We start from the raw sequence: 17,555 nt of genomic DNA, 5'->3' as shown, positions 1-17,555 counted from the left end.
TTCTGTGGTCAAGCACTCCCCAAAAGTTATATTTATTAAGGTGCTTTTATTCAGATAAGGGGAACAAAAGCATCAGAGGGCCTGAGTCTGAGTTAGGATGGACAAACTCTTAACAGCAGGTGAACAGCCCTGGAATGTGAAGATGGATGAAGGGAGTGTCTTCCTGGATGAAGTCTCCTTTAAGGAGAGTGTGGTAATGTAGGACAGGCCAGGAGAATAATGAGCTGGTGTCCATTGGGGATGCTAATGACAGAGCTCACATTCACTATGCACTTATTATGTGCCGGCACTCTGCAAGAGGTTCAGACCAGTAGTTACAGCTGCCACAATGACCCTACTCACTGTTAAGCCACATGAGCTTAAGGAAGGTTAAGTTACTTGCCCCAGGTCCCTGGTTTGCAAGTGGTGGAGCTGGGATATGAACCCAGGGGTCTGATGGCAAAGCCTATGAGCTCACCACCGCCCAGTACTGCATGAGAGTTAAGGTTTGGGTTGTCTTCTCTCTTATTTCTCTTCCCCACTGTGCTCTCTCCAGCCAGGATGGGAAACAAAGGCAATGGTCAGGACATGGCTGCCTTCTCCTTTGTATCTCCACTTGATCCAAAACATTCTTGTAGGTCATTGGGTATATGTTGATCCATCCTCTAGACTGAAGTACAGCTGACCCTGAATGACACAGGTTTGAGCTGCACAGGTCCACTTCGACACAAATGTTTTCTCAGTAATATGTTGAAAATTTTTTTGGACATTTGCAACAATTTGAAAAATCTTGCAGACAAACCATGTGGCCTAGACATATCATAAAAAAAAAAAAGGAAAAGCTAGATATGTCAGGAATACAAAAATATATAAAGAGATATTATACTATTTATATGTTAATCACCTGTTTATGTTATCCATGAGGCTTCTCCTTAACAGTAAGCTATCAGTAGATAAGTTTTTGGGAAGTAAGAAGTTATATATGGATTTTTCACTGCAATGTGGAAGTGAAAATAACCTCCACACTGTTAAAGGGTCAATTGTATTTCTCAAAGGCAGATTTCTAAAAATAAAACCTGTAGATTTCACTCCATAAGAACTGTGTCAAGAGGCCAGGCACGGTGGCTCATACCTGTAATCCTAGCACTTAGGGAGGCCGAGGCAGGCGGATCACCTGAGATCAGGAGTTCGAAACTAGCCTGGCCAATATGGTGAAACCCTGTCTCTACTAACAATACAAAAATTAGCCGGGAGTGGTGGTGCGTACCTGTAGTCCCAGCTACTTGGGAGGTCGAGGCAGGAGAATCACCTGAACCTGGTTGCAGTGAGCCAAGATCGCATCACTGCACTCCAGCCTGGGTGACAGAGAAAGTCTCCAACTCGGAAAAAAAAAAAAAAAAAGAACTGCGTCAAGAATCTAATGTCTTCTCCATTGCACAGCTAGGAAAATATAAGGAAGAAGTCAATGAAATAAAAACAGAAATATTTTTGTTATATAAACTTCAGGTAGCCTGACTGCTTCCTTACCACCTTTTGCTAGTATATGAGCCTCTGGGTAGAAAGTTACATCAACAACCGTTTTCTCCTAATCTAAATTATCTAGTGTTACAATAACAATGTTTACCTCTTCATCTTCATCATCAAACAGGGAAACCGACGTGGGGAGCTTGCCAGGCAGCAGAGACGCACCTTTTAAGTTACTCGCACTTTGAGAAGAAAACAAATCCTGTTGGATTGAAATTAAAGTTGCTGGTTAACAGGAATATCAGTTTTTAAAATATCAGGCCAGTATAAAACACAAGTGACTCAGACATGACAGCTGCCATGTGTCTAGGCTTCTTTCCTGAGAGGGAAGGTGGGTCAGACAGAGTCCTTAAAGGGATAGGCCTCAGGGTCTGTGCAGGGTGTGTGCAGTGGTGCTAAGGAGGAGGAGAGCTACAGGATCTGGTGGCCTCGCAGAGCCCAGGGGCTTCTGTATTCCCACCTGAATGACAGAAGGCAGGAATAAGTTTTTGAATCAATTTCCTACACCATGCTAAAAAAATAAATATATAAGCATGGCTTCCCATTACTGTCTAAAGAATCAGAGATTAGACAGGGTCAATAAAGAAACAGGGGCTAGATTCCCAAATTAATGGAGCTACAACTATTTTATTTAGTAACACCCTCCTCTCCTAAGATTATGACTTACTTCTTTTTCTTTTTTTTCAGGCAGAGTCTCGCTGTGTTGCCCAGGCTGCAGTGCAGTGTTGCAATCTCGGCTCACTGAAAGCTCCGCCTCCCGGATTCACACCATTCTCTTGCCTCTGCCTCCTGAGTAGCTGAGACTACAGGCGCCTGCCACCACGCCTGGCTAATTTTTTTGTATTTTTAGTAGAGACGGGGTTTCACCATGTTAGCCAGGATGGTCTCGATCTCCTGACCTTGTGATCCACCCGCCTTGGCTTCCCCAAGTGCTGGGATTACAGGCTTGAGCCACCACACCCGGACGACTTATTTCTTTTAAATAAATACAAATTAAACTTAATTTTAAATGTTTGCTAGTCTACTTAGCTTAACTATAGGTATATGATGTTGCAAACCAGGATAAGACCTGATAGATTCTAAAGAAACTTTCAGCTCGGTGCTGTGGCTCATGTCTATAATCCCAGCATTTTGGGAGGCTGGGGCAAGCAGATCACCTGAGGTCAGGAGTTCAAGACCAGCCTATATTCATTTTGTAAAAATACCAGATTAGCCAGGTGTGGTGGTGGGTGCCTGTAATCTTAGCTACTCAGGAGGCTGTGGCAGGAGAATTGCTTGAACCCGGAAGGCAGAGGTTGCAGTGAGCCAAGATCCCACCATTGCACTCCAGCCTAGGCAAAAAGAGTATAATTTCATCTCAAAATAGCTAAAAAATATAAAAATCAAGAAATTTTCAAAATGTTATAAAACATCAGCTTATCCTGCAAGGAGAGACCTGCAAGTTGACCTACATGAAGTAGAAACATAAAATGGGACATCTATTCCCTTGGGAAGATAAATGTCAATACACAAGAGCCGAACAATTAAATAGGACAAGAAGATATCTCTAAGACCTCTTTGGACAGTTTTTTTTTTTTTTAAATTATGGGGTCGCTGTCTACTCCTAAATATAGACCTAATGAGTTCACTAAGTGAGATCTCCTCCACACAGTGTTTTTCCCCTGTGTTCCCCGGAGTCCCATGGGTTTATTTAGATAGAAGAGGCCACGTGGGGGATTCCAGGCATCCCGTGCCCCTCCTGCATGTTACACAATGGCAAGAGAAAGGGTTCTGCTGTTCTAAGAAAATGAAAGTAAACCAAAGCAAAGAACAAAAACAAATGTCAACATCACAGTTTCGGACCCTTAACTGATACCTTTCTTGGTACTGCAAGAAAAGACACTTCCATTACCTCAAATATGTTCCCCCAAAATGACTTCACAGGGCAAGCTTCAGCCCCACACTTGAGATATAGAGAAAGGAGTCAGGACGCATTCCTTCGGGTCCAAAGCTTTAACTCTTACTTAGACTGCCTTAGTTTTACTTCTCCTTGCCTCAGAATCTGAACAATATTCAATAAAAACATTCACTCTATGATGACACACATGGGGCAAAGCCTTTGGTAGGGTTTTCACACAAGTCTGAGAGTTCATTTACACTCCCACCATCAAGAAGGGGAGCCTACGGCCTCTCCCCATGAACCTGGATGGGCCATTGTGACCATCTTGACCAACAAATGAAGCAAAAGGAACACCGTTGACTTCCAAGGCTGGAACACAGAAGGCGACATGGCCTCCACTGGGCTCTCTCTGAGGACTCTCCCCTACAGCCCTGAGCCAGCATGCAAGAGTACCGGCTTCCCTGACTACATGCTGGGAGCCACACAGGGCTAGTGAGAGATGTCCCAGGGGCCCCAGTGCCCAGGTACCAGACATATGAATAAGGTGATCCTCAGCCCAGCCACCTTCAGACACAAGAGACCCTCAGTGACAATGGCCTAGCTAAGCCCAGTCAACCTCTGGAACTGTGAGACAACAAAACTATGGGTGTTATGAACCACTAGGTTTTGGAGTTACTTGTTTCATAGCAACAAATAACCAGAACACCTCGTAAGTCACTGAAATTGCTCACATTTGGTTTTCTTGTCTAATCAACAATTATTGGATGGCTTACAACATGCCAAGCACTGGTATTAAGGACAGGGTGTTAGGGATACAAATAGGGAATAAAAAGTCCTGCCCTCGTGGCACGTACTTTAGTGGGAAGTAGAGACAATGAGTAAGTAAATATACACTGTCCCTGGCAACACGTGCCGTGGTAAACAGTGAAATAGGAAGGAGGACCAGGAGCACAGGGTGGTATGTGCTAGCAGGCTTCCTGTTGTGTGTATTTCATCAGCGAGGCCTCACAGAGAAATCGAAGAGTGAGGAAGCAAGTTGGATTCTGGGAAGAGCATTCCTCAGAATGGCAGGGGCCGGTGCAAAGACCCCGAGGTGCAGGTGTGGGTGACACAGGGGATCCATGACATGAGGATAAGATGGTGGAGGCCCCATCATGCTGTTTCTCAGGGGTCAGGGTTGTGACTTAACTGGACTCTGGTTAACTCCCATGTTTTGTACACTCGCCTTCAGTGATAGCCTCAAAGGTATTCTTTACATCAAGGGCAATCACTCTACTTCCAAAGGGTTCCATGTTCATCCTTGCTGTGAGTGCAAAGCCCAACCATGACAGCCTAACCTAGAGCCCACAGTTTCTTGAAATACATCTAAGTTTCTGCCATGTCCACATATTTTTCTGTAAAAGGGGCTTATTACTTCCCATTACATTCTCATACAGTTCTATGATCTCCTAAAAGGCCAACTTAAAATTGGATCTACGACGACCTAGGCCTGAGAGACTCAGGAAAAGCAGTGAAATTCTGAGAGGTGGTTCTAAGGTGCCTGGAGGGACCAAAGCAACCTGTGAACCAGGGTCCCACAGGCTGTTAGTGGTCTCAGTCTCGACAAGACAGATGGCTATGCCAGAACCCATCTGCTACAGCATTAAGCCACGGTCTAGTTAGTGAGAATGTGAATAAAGGAAGTAGCGTGGTGACCTCCACTCTGGTGCAAGCTCCTCATCACATCATGAGCCCATGAACAGTTTAAAATCTGAGCATCCTAAAGAGAGAGGATTTTCATCCCAGGAAATGTAAATACAGTCCAACCCAAAGTGAAAAGTATTGTAAACATATTGCTTTCTAAAGCCCCTGTGCTCTCAAGAGATTATTTTTTATTCATTTATTTATTTTGAGATGAAGTCTCGCTCTGTCGCCCAGGCTGGAGTGCAATGGTGTGATCTCGGTTCATTGCAACTTCTGCCTCCCGGGTTCAAGTGAATCTCCTATCTCAGCCTCCTGAGTAACTGGGATTACAGGCTCGCACCACCATACCCGGCTAATTTTTGTCTTTTTAATATAGACAGGGTTTCATCATGTTGGCCAGCCTGGTCTTGAACTCCTGACCTCAGGTATCCGCCTGCCTTGACCTACCAAAGTGCTGGGATTACAGGCGTGAACCACCGCTCCTGGCCTCTAGAGATAATTTTTAAAGAACTGGAGTACTTAACAAAAAGTCTTATAACTCTATTGAGAAAAACCTGATTCAAAAATAGTTTCTATGTCATATCCATAGACTAATACCCACAACTAAGCCAAAGAATTCCATACCTCAGAGTCCTCCTCATCTGAAAATAAGCCTTTTTGAGTCTTTGTTTCTGATGAGGGCTTGAGATTTTTGCTGGAAGATAAGGTAACCTTTGTCGGCGGGGGGGCGGGGAAGAAAAAGAAAAATTAAGCATTAACGCGTAAGATACCCAGAAAAGAGGGTTTACTCAATCAATCTAGAAAACACACGGAGTCTCTGCTGTGATAGGCAACAAACCAAAGGGGCTGTTAAGAGAACAGCAAGACAAACAGAGGACACATCTGGTGTATCAGGGAGCAGGACACACAGTCTGGGTCAATGGGTGCACAGATGGGACATATGCAATGAGAGACAGCATGGAAAGACAGGCTGCCTGACGAGCCTGACAGGTTCTGAATGCTGGGCCTTAGGTGGTCGGCAGGAGAAAGTCAGGGTTTCACAGCCAGGACATGACACGAAGAGACAAACTGTAGAAAGAGGAGGGACCAGCTGTACAGGACAGCAGTGAAAGGTCAAGCAGTCAGAAGGGCTTAAAAACTGCTGGGGACACACACACTGGCCAAATGCAGGTCAATCTGAGCATCAAAAAGAATGATGGTTTGGCCAACATGGGCAAAACCCATCTCCACAAAAAATTAGCCGGGCATGGTGGCGCACGCATATAGTCCCAGCTACTTGGTAGGCTGAGGCTGGAGAATTGCTTGAACCCAGGAGGTTGAGGCTGCAGTGAGCTGTGATTGCACCACTACACTCCAGCCTGGGCAACAGAGCAAGACCCTGTCTCACAAAAAAAAAAAAAAAAGAAAGAAGAAGAATGATGGTAATGGATTATCATCTACACTGAAGAATGAATACATGATCCCAAAGCAATACTAAAAATCGGGGAAGGAGAGGGAGAGAAAGAACTTCATTCAGAAGAATGCCAACTAATAAGAAATATAGAATTAAAAAAATAGTGGTTTATGCCCGCTAACAGATTAACTGAGTCAAGAAAAGATCATCAGTGGATTTTCAAAACACTGAGTAAAAGGCTGGGAGAGAACAGGTATTCACACTGTGTTCAACTATCACTTTAGAGATCAACTTAGCAATGGCAAAAGAGAACAGGGTACCTTTCCAATGAAGCAGTGTGGTGGGCACCCTAACAACCAAGTGACAAACGTGTCTGAATGAGGCAGACAGTGGACCTGATGTGTCTTGGGAGGTGATCCAACTGGAAGTGCACAACCCTGCCTGCTTGTATTCTTGCCAAAACTTCTCACCCTGAATCTATTCATAGGAAAATAATCAAGCAAATTCACGAGACACATTCTACAAGACAAGTGGCTGGATATTAAAAAAAAAAAGATGTGGGAGGTGTTGCTCTAGATTAAGGAGACCAAAGAGATGTGACAACCAAATGCAATGCAGACACACTGTCCGAATCCTGAGTTTCTTAGAACAAAAAAAAAATCAAAACATAAAAAAATACTATAAAGCAGGGGTCCCCAACCCTGGGCTGCAGACCAGTCCATGGCCTGTTAGGAGCCGGGCCGCACAGCAGGAGGTGAGGTGAGCAGCAAGCATTACTGCCTGAGCTCCTCCTCCTGTCAGATCAGTGGCAGCATCAGATTCTCATAGGAGGGCAAACGCTATTGTGAACTGTGCATGCAAGGGATCTAGATTGCAGGTTGCACTCTCCTTATGTCCCTAATGCCAAAAAGGTTGGGGATCACTGCTGTAAATGGCATTTTGGGGACAAGAGAGGAAATTGCAATATGAACTATATGCGAGATAATTTTAAATCTGTATTCTATTTGTTGGGGTGATTTTACAAAGACATTCTGGGGCAACTGGAGCAATTCTAATACAGACTAGATATTAGATTCTACTATAGAATTACTGTTAGTCTCACAGCTGTTGATAATGGCATTGTGCTTATATGGAAGTCTTTTCGAGAGAGGCTTAATGAAATATTTAGGGGTAGAATGTCACAATGACTAAATGGAAACAGTTCCATGCAGCAAACAGTTCAAACAACTTACATGCAAATAGTTCAGGAAAACAATAGATATGTAACAAGGTTTACATCCATAAAGTGTTTGCCAAAACCCTAAGAACTGATCAATCTGGGTGGCAGTTATTTGGGTGTTCACTGCAATGTTCTTTCCACTTTCTGTTTGAAGTTCTTCAATATGAACGTGAAAGGGAACAGTACTTCCCTCTGGGTTCCGGATGAATTATTAAAATGCTGCAGATCAATGCTCCTGCGTTAAGTCTTCCCTCCTGCTCACCTTTTTTTCTGCTCTTGCTTTATTTTCATCTGTCTGACTCACAGTGGCTTCTGGCGATGCTACGGCTTTTTCTTTGAACAGATCTCCTTCTTCGTCACCAAAGATATCGGCAGTGGATTGGACTTTGCCTGTAAAAAATACCAAGGCATAAAATGACACTAACATCAAACATCCTATCACAAAATTCACAGATTAAAGAATTCTTCCCTCCCAAAGAATAAACATAAAAAGTTATGTTGTTTCTTGATTAGTTATAAAGAAATAGTAAGTGGAACTATACTCTTCCCTTGGAATTTTTCAAAGTGCATAGTAGCAGTTCAGTTGAAAGACAGGACAGATAGTTTATCCACGTGGCTCACAAGCTTATCCAAGCAGCCATCTCCTGTGCTTAGAGTAGCTTGGACTGGCTTACAAGGTGAAGAGAGATCTAGAGGAAGAAAGATCATTTAAGAGGGCCACCAAGTCAATCATCTAAGGAATCTGAGAAATGAAGGCTTGGCTCCTGCTTTAAAAAAAATCAAACTGTAGAAAAGCAGATAAAAGCAAATAATGAAATCTCCTCATAATTCCACCAGTCTACTCAAACAAGATGAACATTGGGAACAGTTCAGCATACATGCTTCTAATTCCCCCAAAGGATGCACTAATGAATTAACACTAGTTATTTACAAATAAGGCTATAAATAAGAAGGTAATTTGAACAATGTGTCTTACCATTTGTGTTTTCCACTCAATGTACCTACAAAATCTTCCCAAATCAACAAGCGTAGACCCCTTTCTTTTTAACTGTCACAGAATAGTCCACTGAATAGAAGGGCCATAGCTTACTCTACTGGTAAGTATTTGGGTGGTTTCCAACCTTTCATCACCATAAGCACTGCTGTACCGAATAGGGCATGTGTTGCTGAAATGAGGTCACTGACTCATGAATGTCTGAAGAGACTAGGAGTTGTCAAAGAAAGCAGCATCAATTTACTAGGGATTCTAAATCAGTTCTCAAAGATATCCACTAAGTAAGAGCCCTGTGGAGCTTCAAAAAGCACTACTACCTTCATTCACTGTCATCTTCACTGAGACCTGTGTGCATTCTGCATCCGTTTGCACTCTTTCTAGATTAACTAGGCTATCGTTTTCCCTCACACTTCGGCTTCCATCCTTACTTTCTACACCTAACACTGGAAGAGAGTGAGTCCAGACAGCCGGCTTCTAAATGCATTCTAGTTCCATCCATTCCTATGCCATCCTTTTTTATTTTATAAAGTTGCTGAAAATCATGTGCAACTTAGGGATCTAGGGATCTACCTTTCTTTTCTGGAAGAGCAGTCAATAGATCTAAGTCTTGCTATTCGAAGTGTGATCTACAGACCATGAAGCTTGCTGGAAATGTAAATTCTCAGGCCCCACCCTGGACCTACTGAATCGGAATCTTCATTTTGACAAAAGCCCCTGGAAGATTCATCTGCACATTTAAAAACAAATGATTTATGGGAATGACTTCAGGACATAGGACTTACATTTAAGAGGAAAAGAGAGGAGAATGCCAAAGTGGCCAAGGGGATGAAAACTCCATCATCTGAGGAAAGACCAAGGCCACCTGAGCTTTTTGGCAGAGAAATGAGAAGCTGGGAAATAAATGGCCGGCACACAACCCGCTGCTCATGTAATTGACTAAGGTCGGCTGGAAGAAAGGATGATTAAAACTTTACAACACCAAAGGTCAGAACTGGAAATTGCAAACAAAAATTATACAGAAAAGGATTTCAGCTCTCTGTAAGGAAAATAATCATAGTAATTAGCTTACAGAGCAGAAAAGATTGGGTCATAAAACAGACCTCCCAGGCACCACACCTATGTAAGTACAGACACAACAACTCAATGACAGGAATGCTGGAGAAGGGATTCTGGCACTGTAAGAGATACAGAACTAGGTGAGCTTATGTTCTTTTTAGGCAACATTCTTTTTCTGGCTGAAGTCCTAGAAACGGAGGCAGGAACACATACCTGTTTTAGAAGGTTTGCTGTGGGGTGTCGAGAAAAAGTCGTCATCATCATCACCATCATCATCATCAAACAGGCCAGTGGGAGGGGGAACGTAGGGGCTTTTCCTTGGAGTGGGCTGCTCAGGCTTCTGTGGCTCCTTCAGTGATGGAACGGAGGCAGCACCAAACACATCCGTGTCTCCTGTGGGTGGAGAGACAAGACAGCCACAGCTGTGAGCCAGTGTGGGCCTGTTGAATTTACAGAAAAAAATTATCACCCACCAAAAACTTTTCATTTCAGTTAATCCACAAAATGCATTAACAGGGCCCAATAGCCTCCATCCATTACTGCTACAGAACATCTCACAATGGAGAATCACCAGGTCGCTCAAACACAAAAAAGTCCAAGGCCACTGAGCTCTAGGAGAATAAGAGCTAATATCAGTAAATGAGCTCTTTCTATAAGCTGCTCAAAGCCCTTTGAAGCTCCCAGGTACTTCCTCATCTCCAGCCAGGCTTTAGAAGATGATAATTTTGAAATGGAAAAAACAGTATTTGTGTAGTTTTTAGAAAACAAACCTAAGTTATGTTACCTAAAAATACAGAAACAGCTCCTGCTGGGATTTTCTTTCCAGGTTTGGATGATGAAGACTCTAGAATGAGAAAGCAAGGGGTAACCATTTTTACAAGGGAAATAACTTTCCTTGCTATTTTCTTCCTGAAATACGTGCGATGTAAAACACAGCTAGTATCAGACCTTTTGAAACCACTTTTTCCTGAACAAGCCATTTTAAAATTCTTTAGTATTTTCTTCTCTACCGATGTCAGGACTTTTTTTTTGGGATTAACACAATCTGAGCTGTGACTCCAATGGAAGAGCATGCTGACCGTCATCAAGCCACAGCAGTGGGTCAGCTGGGGGACACCAAGGGAGGAGGTGAGCACAGCAGAGGCAGGGACAGCATGACCGGGGCTCCCCCGAACAGTTCCACCTCTACCCATTCCAGTTGGATGAGAATGAACGGGTGAAAAAGAACTGCAAAAACATGTGAGTCATCAGTAAAAAAATAAAGACATAAGAGCAAAGGGGGAAACCAAGCAAGTCACTGATGCCAAAACGTGGACAGCAGAAAGCAGAGGAGAGCCAGGCTAGCAGCCCGCACAGCACGCACAAGGAGCGGCCTCCAAGGCCCAGCTCTGATGCCTGTGCCCAGGAGACTCGGCACTTAGAATCACTAATTCCCAAGTCCCAAGAACTACCACAAACCTATGGAGTAACATTTGTAGGTTAAAAAATATATTTATATTTGTGTTTTTTAAAAACTGCACCAAGGGGACAGGTGCGGTGGCTCATGCCTGTATTCCTAGCATTTTGCCAGGTCTAGGCGGGTGATCACTTGAGGATAGGAGTTTAAGACCAGCCTGTCCAACGGTCCAACATGGTGAAACCCCGTCTCTACTAAAAACACAAAAACAAAAAACAAAAAAACCTGCACAGATGATTTTAATGCACACTGGGTTGGGGAATTACTGGTCTCCAACTTATATACAGAATGTTAAAAATGTTTCTTTAAATTAAACTTCATTCAATGAAAACCATCCTCAACATTGCTCTAGGGTACTTTTCTTGTCTGACTTTTTATGAGTTCTCTCCTAACAAAGAGGCAAGACTGTGGTATGGGTTTACAGGTGGTACTGTGTTTTCCAAGACATGAATTCGTGAAGATGAATTACTTTCAACTGGACCACAGTAAAAACAATAGCTTCCTGCTTAACACAGAAACAAGGCTTGGGAACAACCTCAGGGTTCCATCTCCTAGTGAGAAAGACAGTTTTGGAACTCTGCACACCGAGACGCAGCTGCCCAGCCCCAGCTCACCCTCCTTAACAGAGGCTCCAGCTTGCCGATCCTGGGGGGCTTCCGTGAAGAGGTCACTCTGGTTGAAATAAGGTATATGACAAAGAATTCAAAAAACCAGGAGAAAGCATAGCTGCATTTGAGGATTTCTAAGGAAAAATAACCTACAAGATTTAAAGCTACATATTTACTACTCTGCCAGAAAATCAGTTGCAAAGTGATAACTATGGCAAAATCAGACTCTAAAATAATTTAGGCCTGTCCAGGAATTAAAAACAAACATGGAAGACAACAGATAAGGCAAGAAACAATCACCTAGTAAATTATTCACATTAACACGTGCACATCTTCTCCTCACCTAACAAAGCATAGAAGGATATGGCATTTCTCACTCTGTGATTCTTAGTTCAAAATGTCCCAAAATATGAAAATAGAAGCAACTTCCAACTGAGAAACTGTTTTTCCCCACTCAACAAGCAAAGCCTATTTCTTCCCTGTGGACCCCTGACACAGCTAGCTGCAGGGAGTGTTGCTGGGTGACATGGACTCACCTCCTCGTCCTCATCATCAAAGAGCCCCTTGCCCCCACTGAACAGGCCGCCTCCAGAGCCAAATGGCGAGAAGTCCTCATCGGTCAGCTTGGGGGGTGCGAATAAGTTATCTTCTTCATCTAGCAAACAGAAAGCAATGTTTTGCAGGGAGTATTAAAGATGGGTCCAGAACTCAAATTCCCGGGTTGGCATCTGCTGTGTCTCCAAACTGGCATGGAGTTTATCTGACACTATTTAACACAGTGTGAGGCAGTCTGATGAATTTCACACTAAACCCCTGGCACAGTCCACTGACACCCTCAAAAGACTCTCTGGGCCTCCACTCTCAAGTCTGTCCACGTCTGCGGCAGACAGCATTCATTCTCTAGGTCAGCACCCTGGATATAGATTTACTCTGAAGCAAGCATTCGGGTCAGATGCCACATTCAAGACCCATTCCCCAACCAATCTGGGGGAAGGAAGGGCAGAATAAACAAAGGGATCTGCAGACTGACACAGGGACAAGTCTAATGTAATGGACATGGCTGTTTGCAGGAAAAGGCCTGGTGTATCCTTTATTGAAAACAAATGCTAGAGATTCCTAAGTTTCTATACTTCTAAGAATTCTAGGAAGACAAGAAATGATTGCTGTAAAATCTAATAAATCAAATCTCTACAGGAATTTTTACTCCACACCCACATATCCTCCCAGCACCCCAAAACATGCCTTCCAAGGCTTCTGTTTGTTTTTGGGATGGAGTCTCGCACCATCACCCGGGCTGGAATGCAGTGGCACGATCAAGGCTCACTGCAATCTCTGCCTCCCGGGTTCAAGTGATTCTCCTGCCTCAGCCTCCCAAGTAGCTGGGACAACAGGCACCCGCCACCATGCCAAGCTGATTTTTTGTATTTTTAGTAGAAATGGGGTTTCACTATGTTGGCCAGGCTGGTCTTAAACTCCTGACCTCGTGATCCGCCCGCCTCGGCCTCGGCCTTCCAAAGCGCTGGGATTACAGGTGTGAGCCACCACGCCCAGCCCAGAGGCTTTAGAAAAGTAAATGGAGACAGACCCATTTGTCAGAAGGAAAACAGCATGTAAAGCAGTACTTCATGAATTATGTAAGCAACATTCCTTAGTCAACAGGCTCCTAAAATAACAGAATTGAGGGAAAAGGCCCACCGTCTGAAGGAGTTCTCCTTTCCTCCTTCTCTTTGAGTGTCTTCCGAGGTTTTGCTTCTCCTGAGGGTAAGGCTTGAAGAACAGTTCACGGTTTTAATAGTACTAAGTCCTCCCTCAGTATACACATCCTGGTTCTTTCCACGTCTGTCATCCTCATAACTCACAGCTAAGAGCAAGACATCTGCCTTTCATCTCAGCTGCACCAGAGCACTGAACCCCCTGCCCTGCCCACAGTGGGCACTTAAGAGTCTCTTTGTAAGGCAGAAGGCTTCTGCTTTCATCCCAGGCTCATGTGCATAACAGGATTGTATTTGTTGAAAGAATTATTGTGTTATCTTTCTACCCTGTTATAACTAGAATATGCTATATAGCACATTCTTATGTGTTCAAAATATAGGAGTAAATATTCAGCCAGGAATTCTTAAGCTGTTGCCCATGGTTCTCTGGAGTTTCCATTAATCTCCTGAAATTATATGTAAAGTGTTATCTACATGTGTACATGTACATTTTTCTTGTGAGTCCACAGTGTTCAGTTATCTAAAGGAGCCCATTAACCAAAAAAGGAATAAGCGCTACAATTTAAATTGTATGTAGCAATTACTAATAAATATATGTAGTAATTACTAATAAAAAGAGAAATCCGCCTTTGGTGAAGCCAGCAGAGGGCTCTGCACTACCCCTCCCCTACTCCCCATCAATGCAGCTGGGGCTCACTTGTCGGCTCCTCGTCCACTCGGCCCACGGCATCCCCCTTGATGCGGGCAGCCAGCTCATCTGCAAACGATGTAGGTCTGCTTCTTTTCTACAGCAGGAGAAATCAAAAGAATCGCTTTTTTTGTAACAAACTAGTACACTTCACTTTGGACACCTAACAACATTATGTATACAAGAGCAAAGAAATTGAACTGAGGAGAAAACAGAGTTTAATTAAATGAATTTAAACATATGTACCCTATACAGCTCACCCAAGGAATAGGACTCATAAAATGTTCCTTCAAAGGGAGATGCCCTTTATTTCCTTATTTTTTTTAATACTTGACTTTAATACTTAAAAATCTAAATACGAAAATAAGAAAAAGGTGCATGGGTGGAGAGACAGGAGCACTATGGTCTTCAAACTCTGGAACTAGACATATTCTGAATGATCTGACTCATAAAATCATAACATCTGGACAAGAAAGTGGTACTTGTGAGGCAATTTGAGATGCTTGCCATTATTTTCCAAAGTGTAAATGAAATGACAAATATGCCAAAATGAGTGTTGTACAAAGTAAGTCACAATAAAAAAAAAAACAAGTCATTGGTTCTAAAACTCTGCCAAGTGATAGCAACTACAGCCTTCCTTACAGGTCTAGTATTTTCTTCAATGTCCTCAATATCTTCCTCCTCCTTCTCAGAGTCAGCGAAAAGGTCACAGCCATCATCATCCTCTTCCTCATCACTCATTTGTGTGGTGTGCTAAGAGTATAAAATAGTAAATTAGAACTACTAGTTATTAAGCTAAAGAAGAGATACTGTCAGCCTTTAGGCTCCTCCTTCAAAATCGTAACAGCTTTTTAAAATAATAATCATAATCACGATGCAGCAAGTTATGAAGCAAAAGATGTGCTGGAAGAAATAATACACAAGATTTACTTTGAATCTAAGAAAAATATATATATAAAAATACATATAAAATATAAAAATATATATATATTTTTGTGTGTGTGTGATGGAGTCTTGCTCTGTGGCCCAGGCTGGAGTGCATCAGCACGATCTCGGCTCACTGCAACCTCTGCCTGCCCAGTTCATGCTATTCTCCTGCCTTGGCCTTCCGAGTAGCTGGGATTACACGCATGCACCACCACGCCCAGCACATTTTTTGTATTTTTAGTAGAGATGGGGTTTCACCATGTTGTCTAGGCTGGTCTTGAACTCCTGACTTCAGGTGATCCACCCGCCTCAGCCTCCCAAACTGCTAGGATTACAGGCGTGAGCCACCAAGCCCGGCCTAAAAATGTATCCTTTATAAGAATGTAACAACAAGAATATAAAAAGCAGAATATTAAAATATCAAAAATGGCTGTTACTAGAGAAATATTTTTATTTATTTATTTATTTTTGAGAAGGAGTTTCGCTCTTTTTGCCCAGGCTGAAGTGCAATGGGGTGATCTCGGCTCACTGCAACCTCCGCCTCCTAGGTTCAAGCCATTCTCCTGCCTCAGCCCTCTGAGTAGCTAGGATTACAGGCACCCGCCACCACGCCTGGCTAATTTTTATATTTTTGGTAGAGACGGGGTTTCACCATGTTGGCCAGGCTGGTCTCGAACTCCTGACCTCAGGTGATCCAACCACCTCAGCTTCCCAAAGCGCTGGGATTACATTCTCAAAGCACTGGGATTACAGGCGTGAGCCACCATGCCCAGCCTTTTACTAGAGAAATATAAACATCATCAGCATAGTCTTACCTTAGTAAGAATACTGAGTAATAGTTAAAAGGTAAAAGCTGTAACGACTAGAGAGCCATCCAAGGTAGGTCAAGCAAAAAAGCGCAGAATAACAAATCCAGGATGATACCACGCCCCGCCCCCTCTGCAAACACTACAGCATTTCTATGGAAACAGATGTGTTTATAAAAGCAAAGAAACAGACTTGGAATGACATGCTCCCAGAGCATGATCCCAGTTACCTTGAAGAGTATGCAGAGAAGGAAAGGACTGGAAGGCTCAAACTTAGCCTTATCTGTTAAGTTCTAATTTTTCCAAAGATACACACTACTATGTATAATTAAAAAAAATTTTTTTTCAATGTTTGAATCAATGAACTGTGCCAGGCATGTTACTAAAAGCACTTTATTATCTAATTTAATCCTTACAACTTTGAGGTTAGCTGCAGCACACAAAACCAACCTGTTGCATAAGCTAGTGCTTTTACTCACTATACTGTACTGTTTTTGAAAAACTGTTTGTGGCCGGGCGTGGTGGCTCACGCCTGTAATCCCAACACTTTGGGAAGCTGAGGCAGGCGGATCACCTGAGGTCAGGAGTTCAAGACCAGCCGCGCCAACATGGCGATACCCCATCTCCACTAAAAATACAAAAACTAGCTGGGCATGGTGGCACATGCCTATAATCCCAGCTACTTGGGAGGCTGAGGCATGAGAATCACTTGAACCGAGGAGGTGGAGGTTGTAGTGAACCAAGATCGTGCCACTGCACTCCAGCCTGGGTAACAGAGAGAGACTCTGTCTCAAAAAAAAAAAAAAAAAAAAAAAAAAAAGGAAAGAAAAACTGTTCGCATTTACAGATCTTAATAGGAAATTCCATAGAAACAAATATCCTATGAAGAAAGACTGATCGTTAAAATTATAAAGATCAACCACATTTATGAATACAACCAGGAAAATACAGTAACAACCAGAAAGTATAAAATCCTTCATTTGATAGTTAAACATTTTTGTGAAAAAAATATTTCCCAGCTAAGAAATTTAAATGCAAATTTTTAACTAAAAGAAATTTAAAATAATCACCCCAGTGATGAGATTGTAGGAAAATCTACATGCATAATACTTAATTTAGAATGTCCACCAGACATTAAGAGTTATTAACATAACTCTATACCACCTCATTCTGAAGAAACAGTTCACCGAAGCAAAGGATTTTTATATATGAAAATATTGGCTGGGCGTGGTGGCTCATACCTGTAATCCCAGTACTCTGGGAGGGCGAAGTGGGCGGTTTGCCTGAGCTCAAGACCAGCCTGGGAAACATGGGAAGACCCTGACTCCACTAAAAATACAAAAAATCAGCCGGGCATGGTGCCACACACCCATAGTCCCAGCTACTCAGGGAGGCTGAGGCATGAGAATCGCTTGAACCCTGTAGGCGGAGATTACATTGAGCTGAGATCACACCACTGCACTCCAGCCTAGGCAACAGAGCGAGACTCTGTCTCAAAAAAAAGAAAAGAAAATATTGAATACATTATTACATCAAAAATACAACTCTAGAAATAAACTCTTTCCCTTATACATTTAGAGACTATGACAGTATCATACTCAGTATGTTTAAAAGTATAGAAGTTTACAATG

General features: G+C 42.8%; 1 protein-coding gene across 31 annotated transcripts in view; it reads right to left on the bottom strand.

The window, feature by feature from the left end:
* Nucleotides 1-17,555, bottom strand: part of LOC466067 (WASH complex subunit 2A) — a 65,498-nt gene that overhangs the window by 27,898 nt on the left and 20,045 nt on the right. For 11 of the 31 annotated variants that reach the window (XM_054659496.2, XM_054659497.2, XM_054659501.2 and 8 more), the window contains 10 exons: nucleotides 14,834-14,944; nucleotides 14,201-14,288; nucleotides 13,487-13,558; nucleotides 12,328-12,446; nucleotides 11,798-11,855; nucleotides 10,512-10,571; nucleotides 9,941-10,120; nucleotides 7,940-8,067; nucleotides 5,690-5,776; nucleotides 1,604-1,705 (listed from right to left, as the gene is read on the bottom strand). In XM_054659496.2, coding sequence (XP_054515471.2) covers nucleotides 1,604-1,705; nucleotides 5,690-5,776; nucleotides 7,940-8,067; nucleotides 9,941-10,120; nucleotides 10,512-10,571; nucleotides 11,798-11,855; nucleotides 12,328-12,446; nucleotides 13,487-13,558; nucleotides 14,201-14,288; nucleotides 14,834-14,944 — 1,005 coding nt within the window. Of the gene's footprint in view, nucleotides 1-1,603; nucleotides 1,706-5,689; nucleotides 5,777-7,939; nucleotides 8,068-9,940; nucleotides 10,121-10,511; nucleotides 10,572-11,797; nucleotides 11,856-12,327; nucleotides 12,447-13,486; nucleotides 13,559-14,200; nucleotides 14,289-14,833; nucleotides 14,945-17,555 lie in introns of those variants that run through there. The other 20 variants (XM_054659498.2, XM_054659502.2, XM_054659507.2 and 17 more) reach the window with 4 other exon arrangements.

The sequence above is a fragment of the Pan troglodytes genome, chromosome 8 (assembly GCF_028858775.2).
Source record: "Pan troglodytes isolate AG18354 chromosome 8, NHGRI_mPanTro3-v2.0_pri, whole genome shotgun sequence".
NCBI classification, from domain to species: Eukaryota; Metazoa; Chordata; class Mammalia; order Primates; family Hominidae; genus Pan; species Pan troglodytes.
Note: the sequence above shows the minus strand (reverse complement) of the source record. Positions and strands in the feature narration are given on the sequence as shown.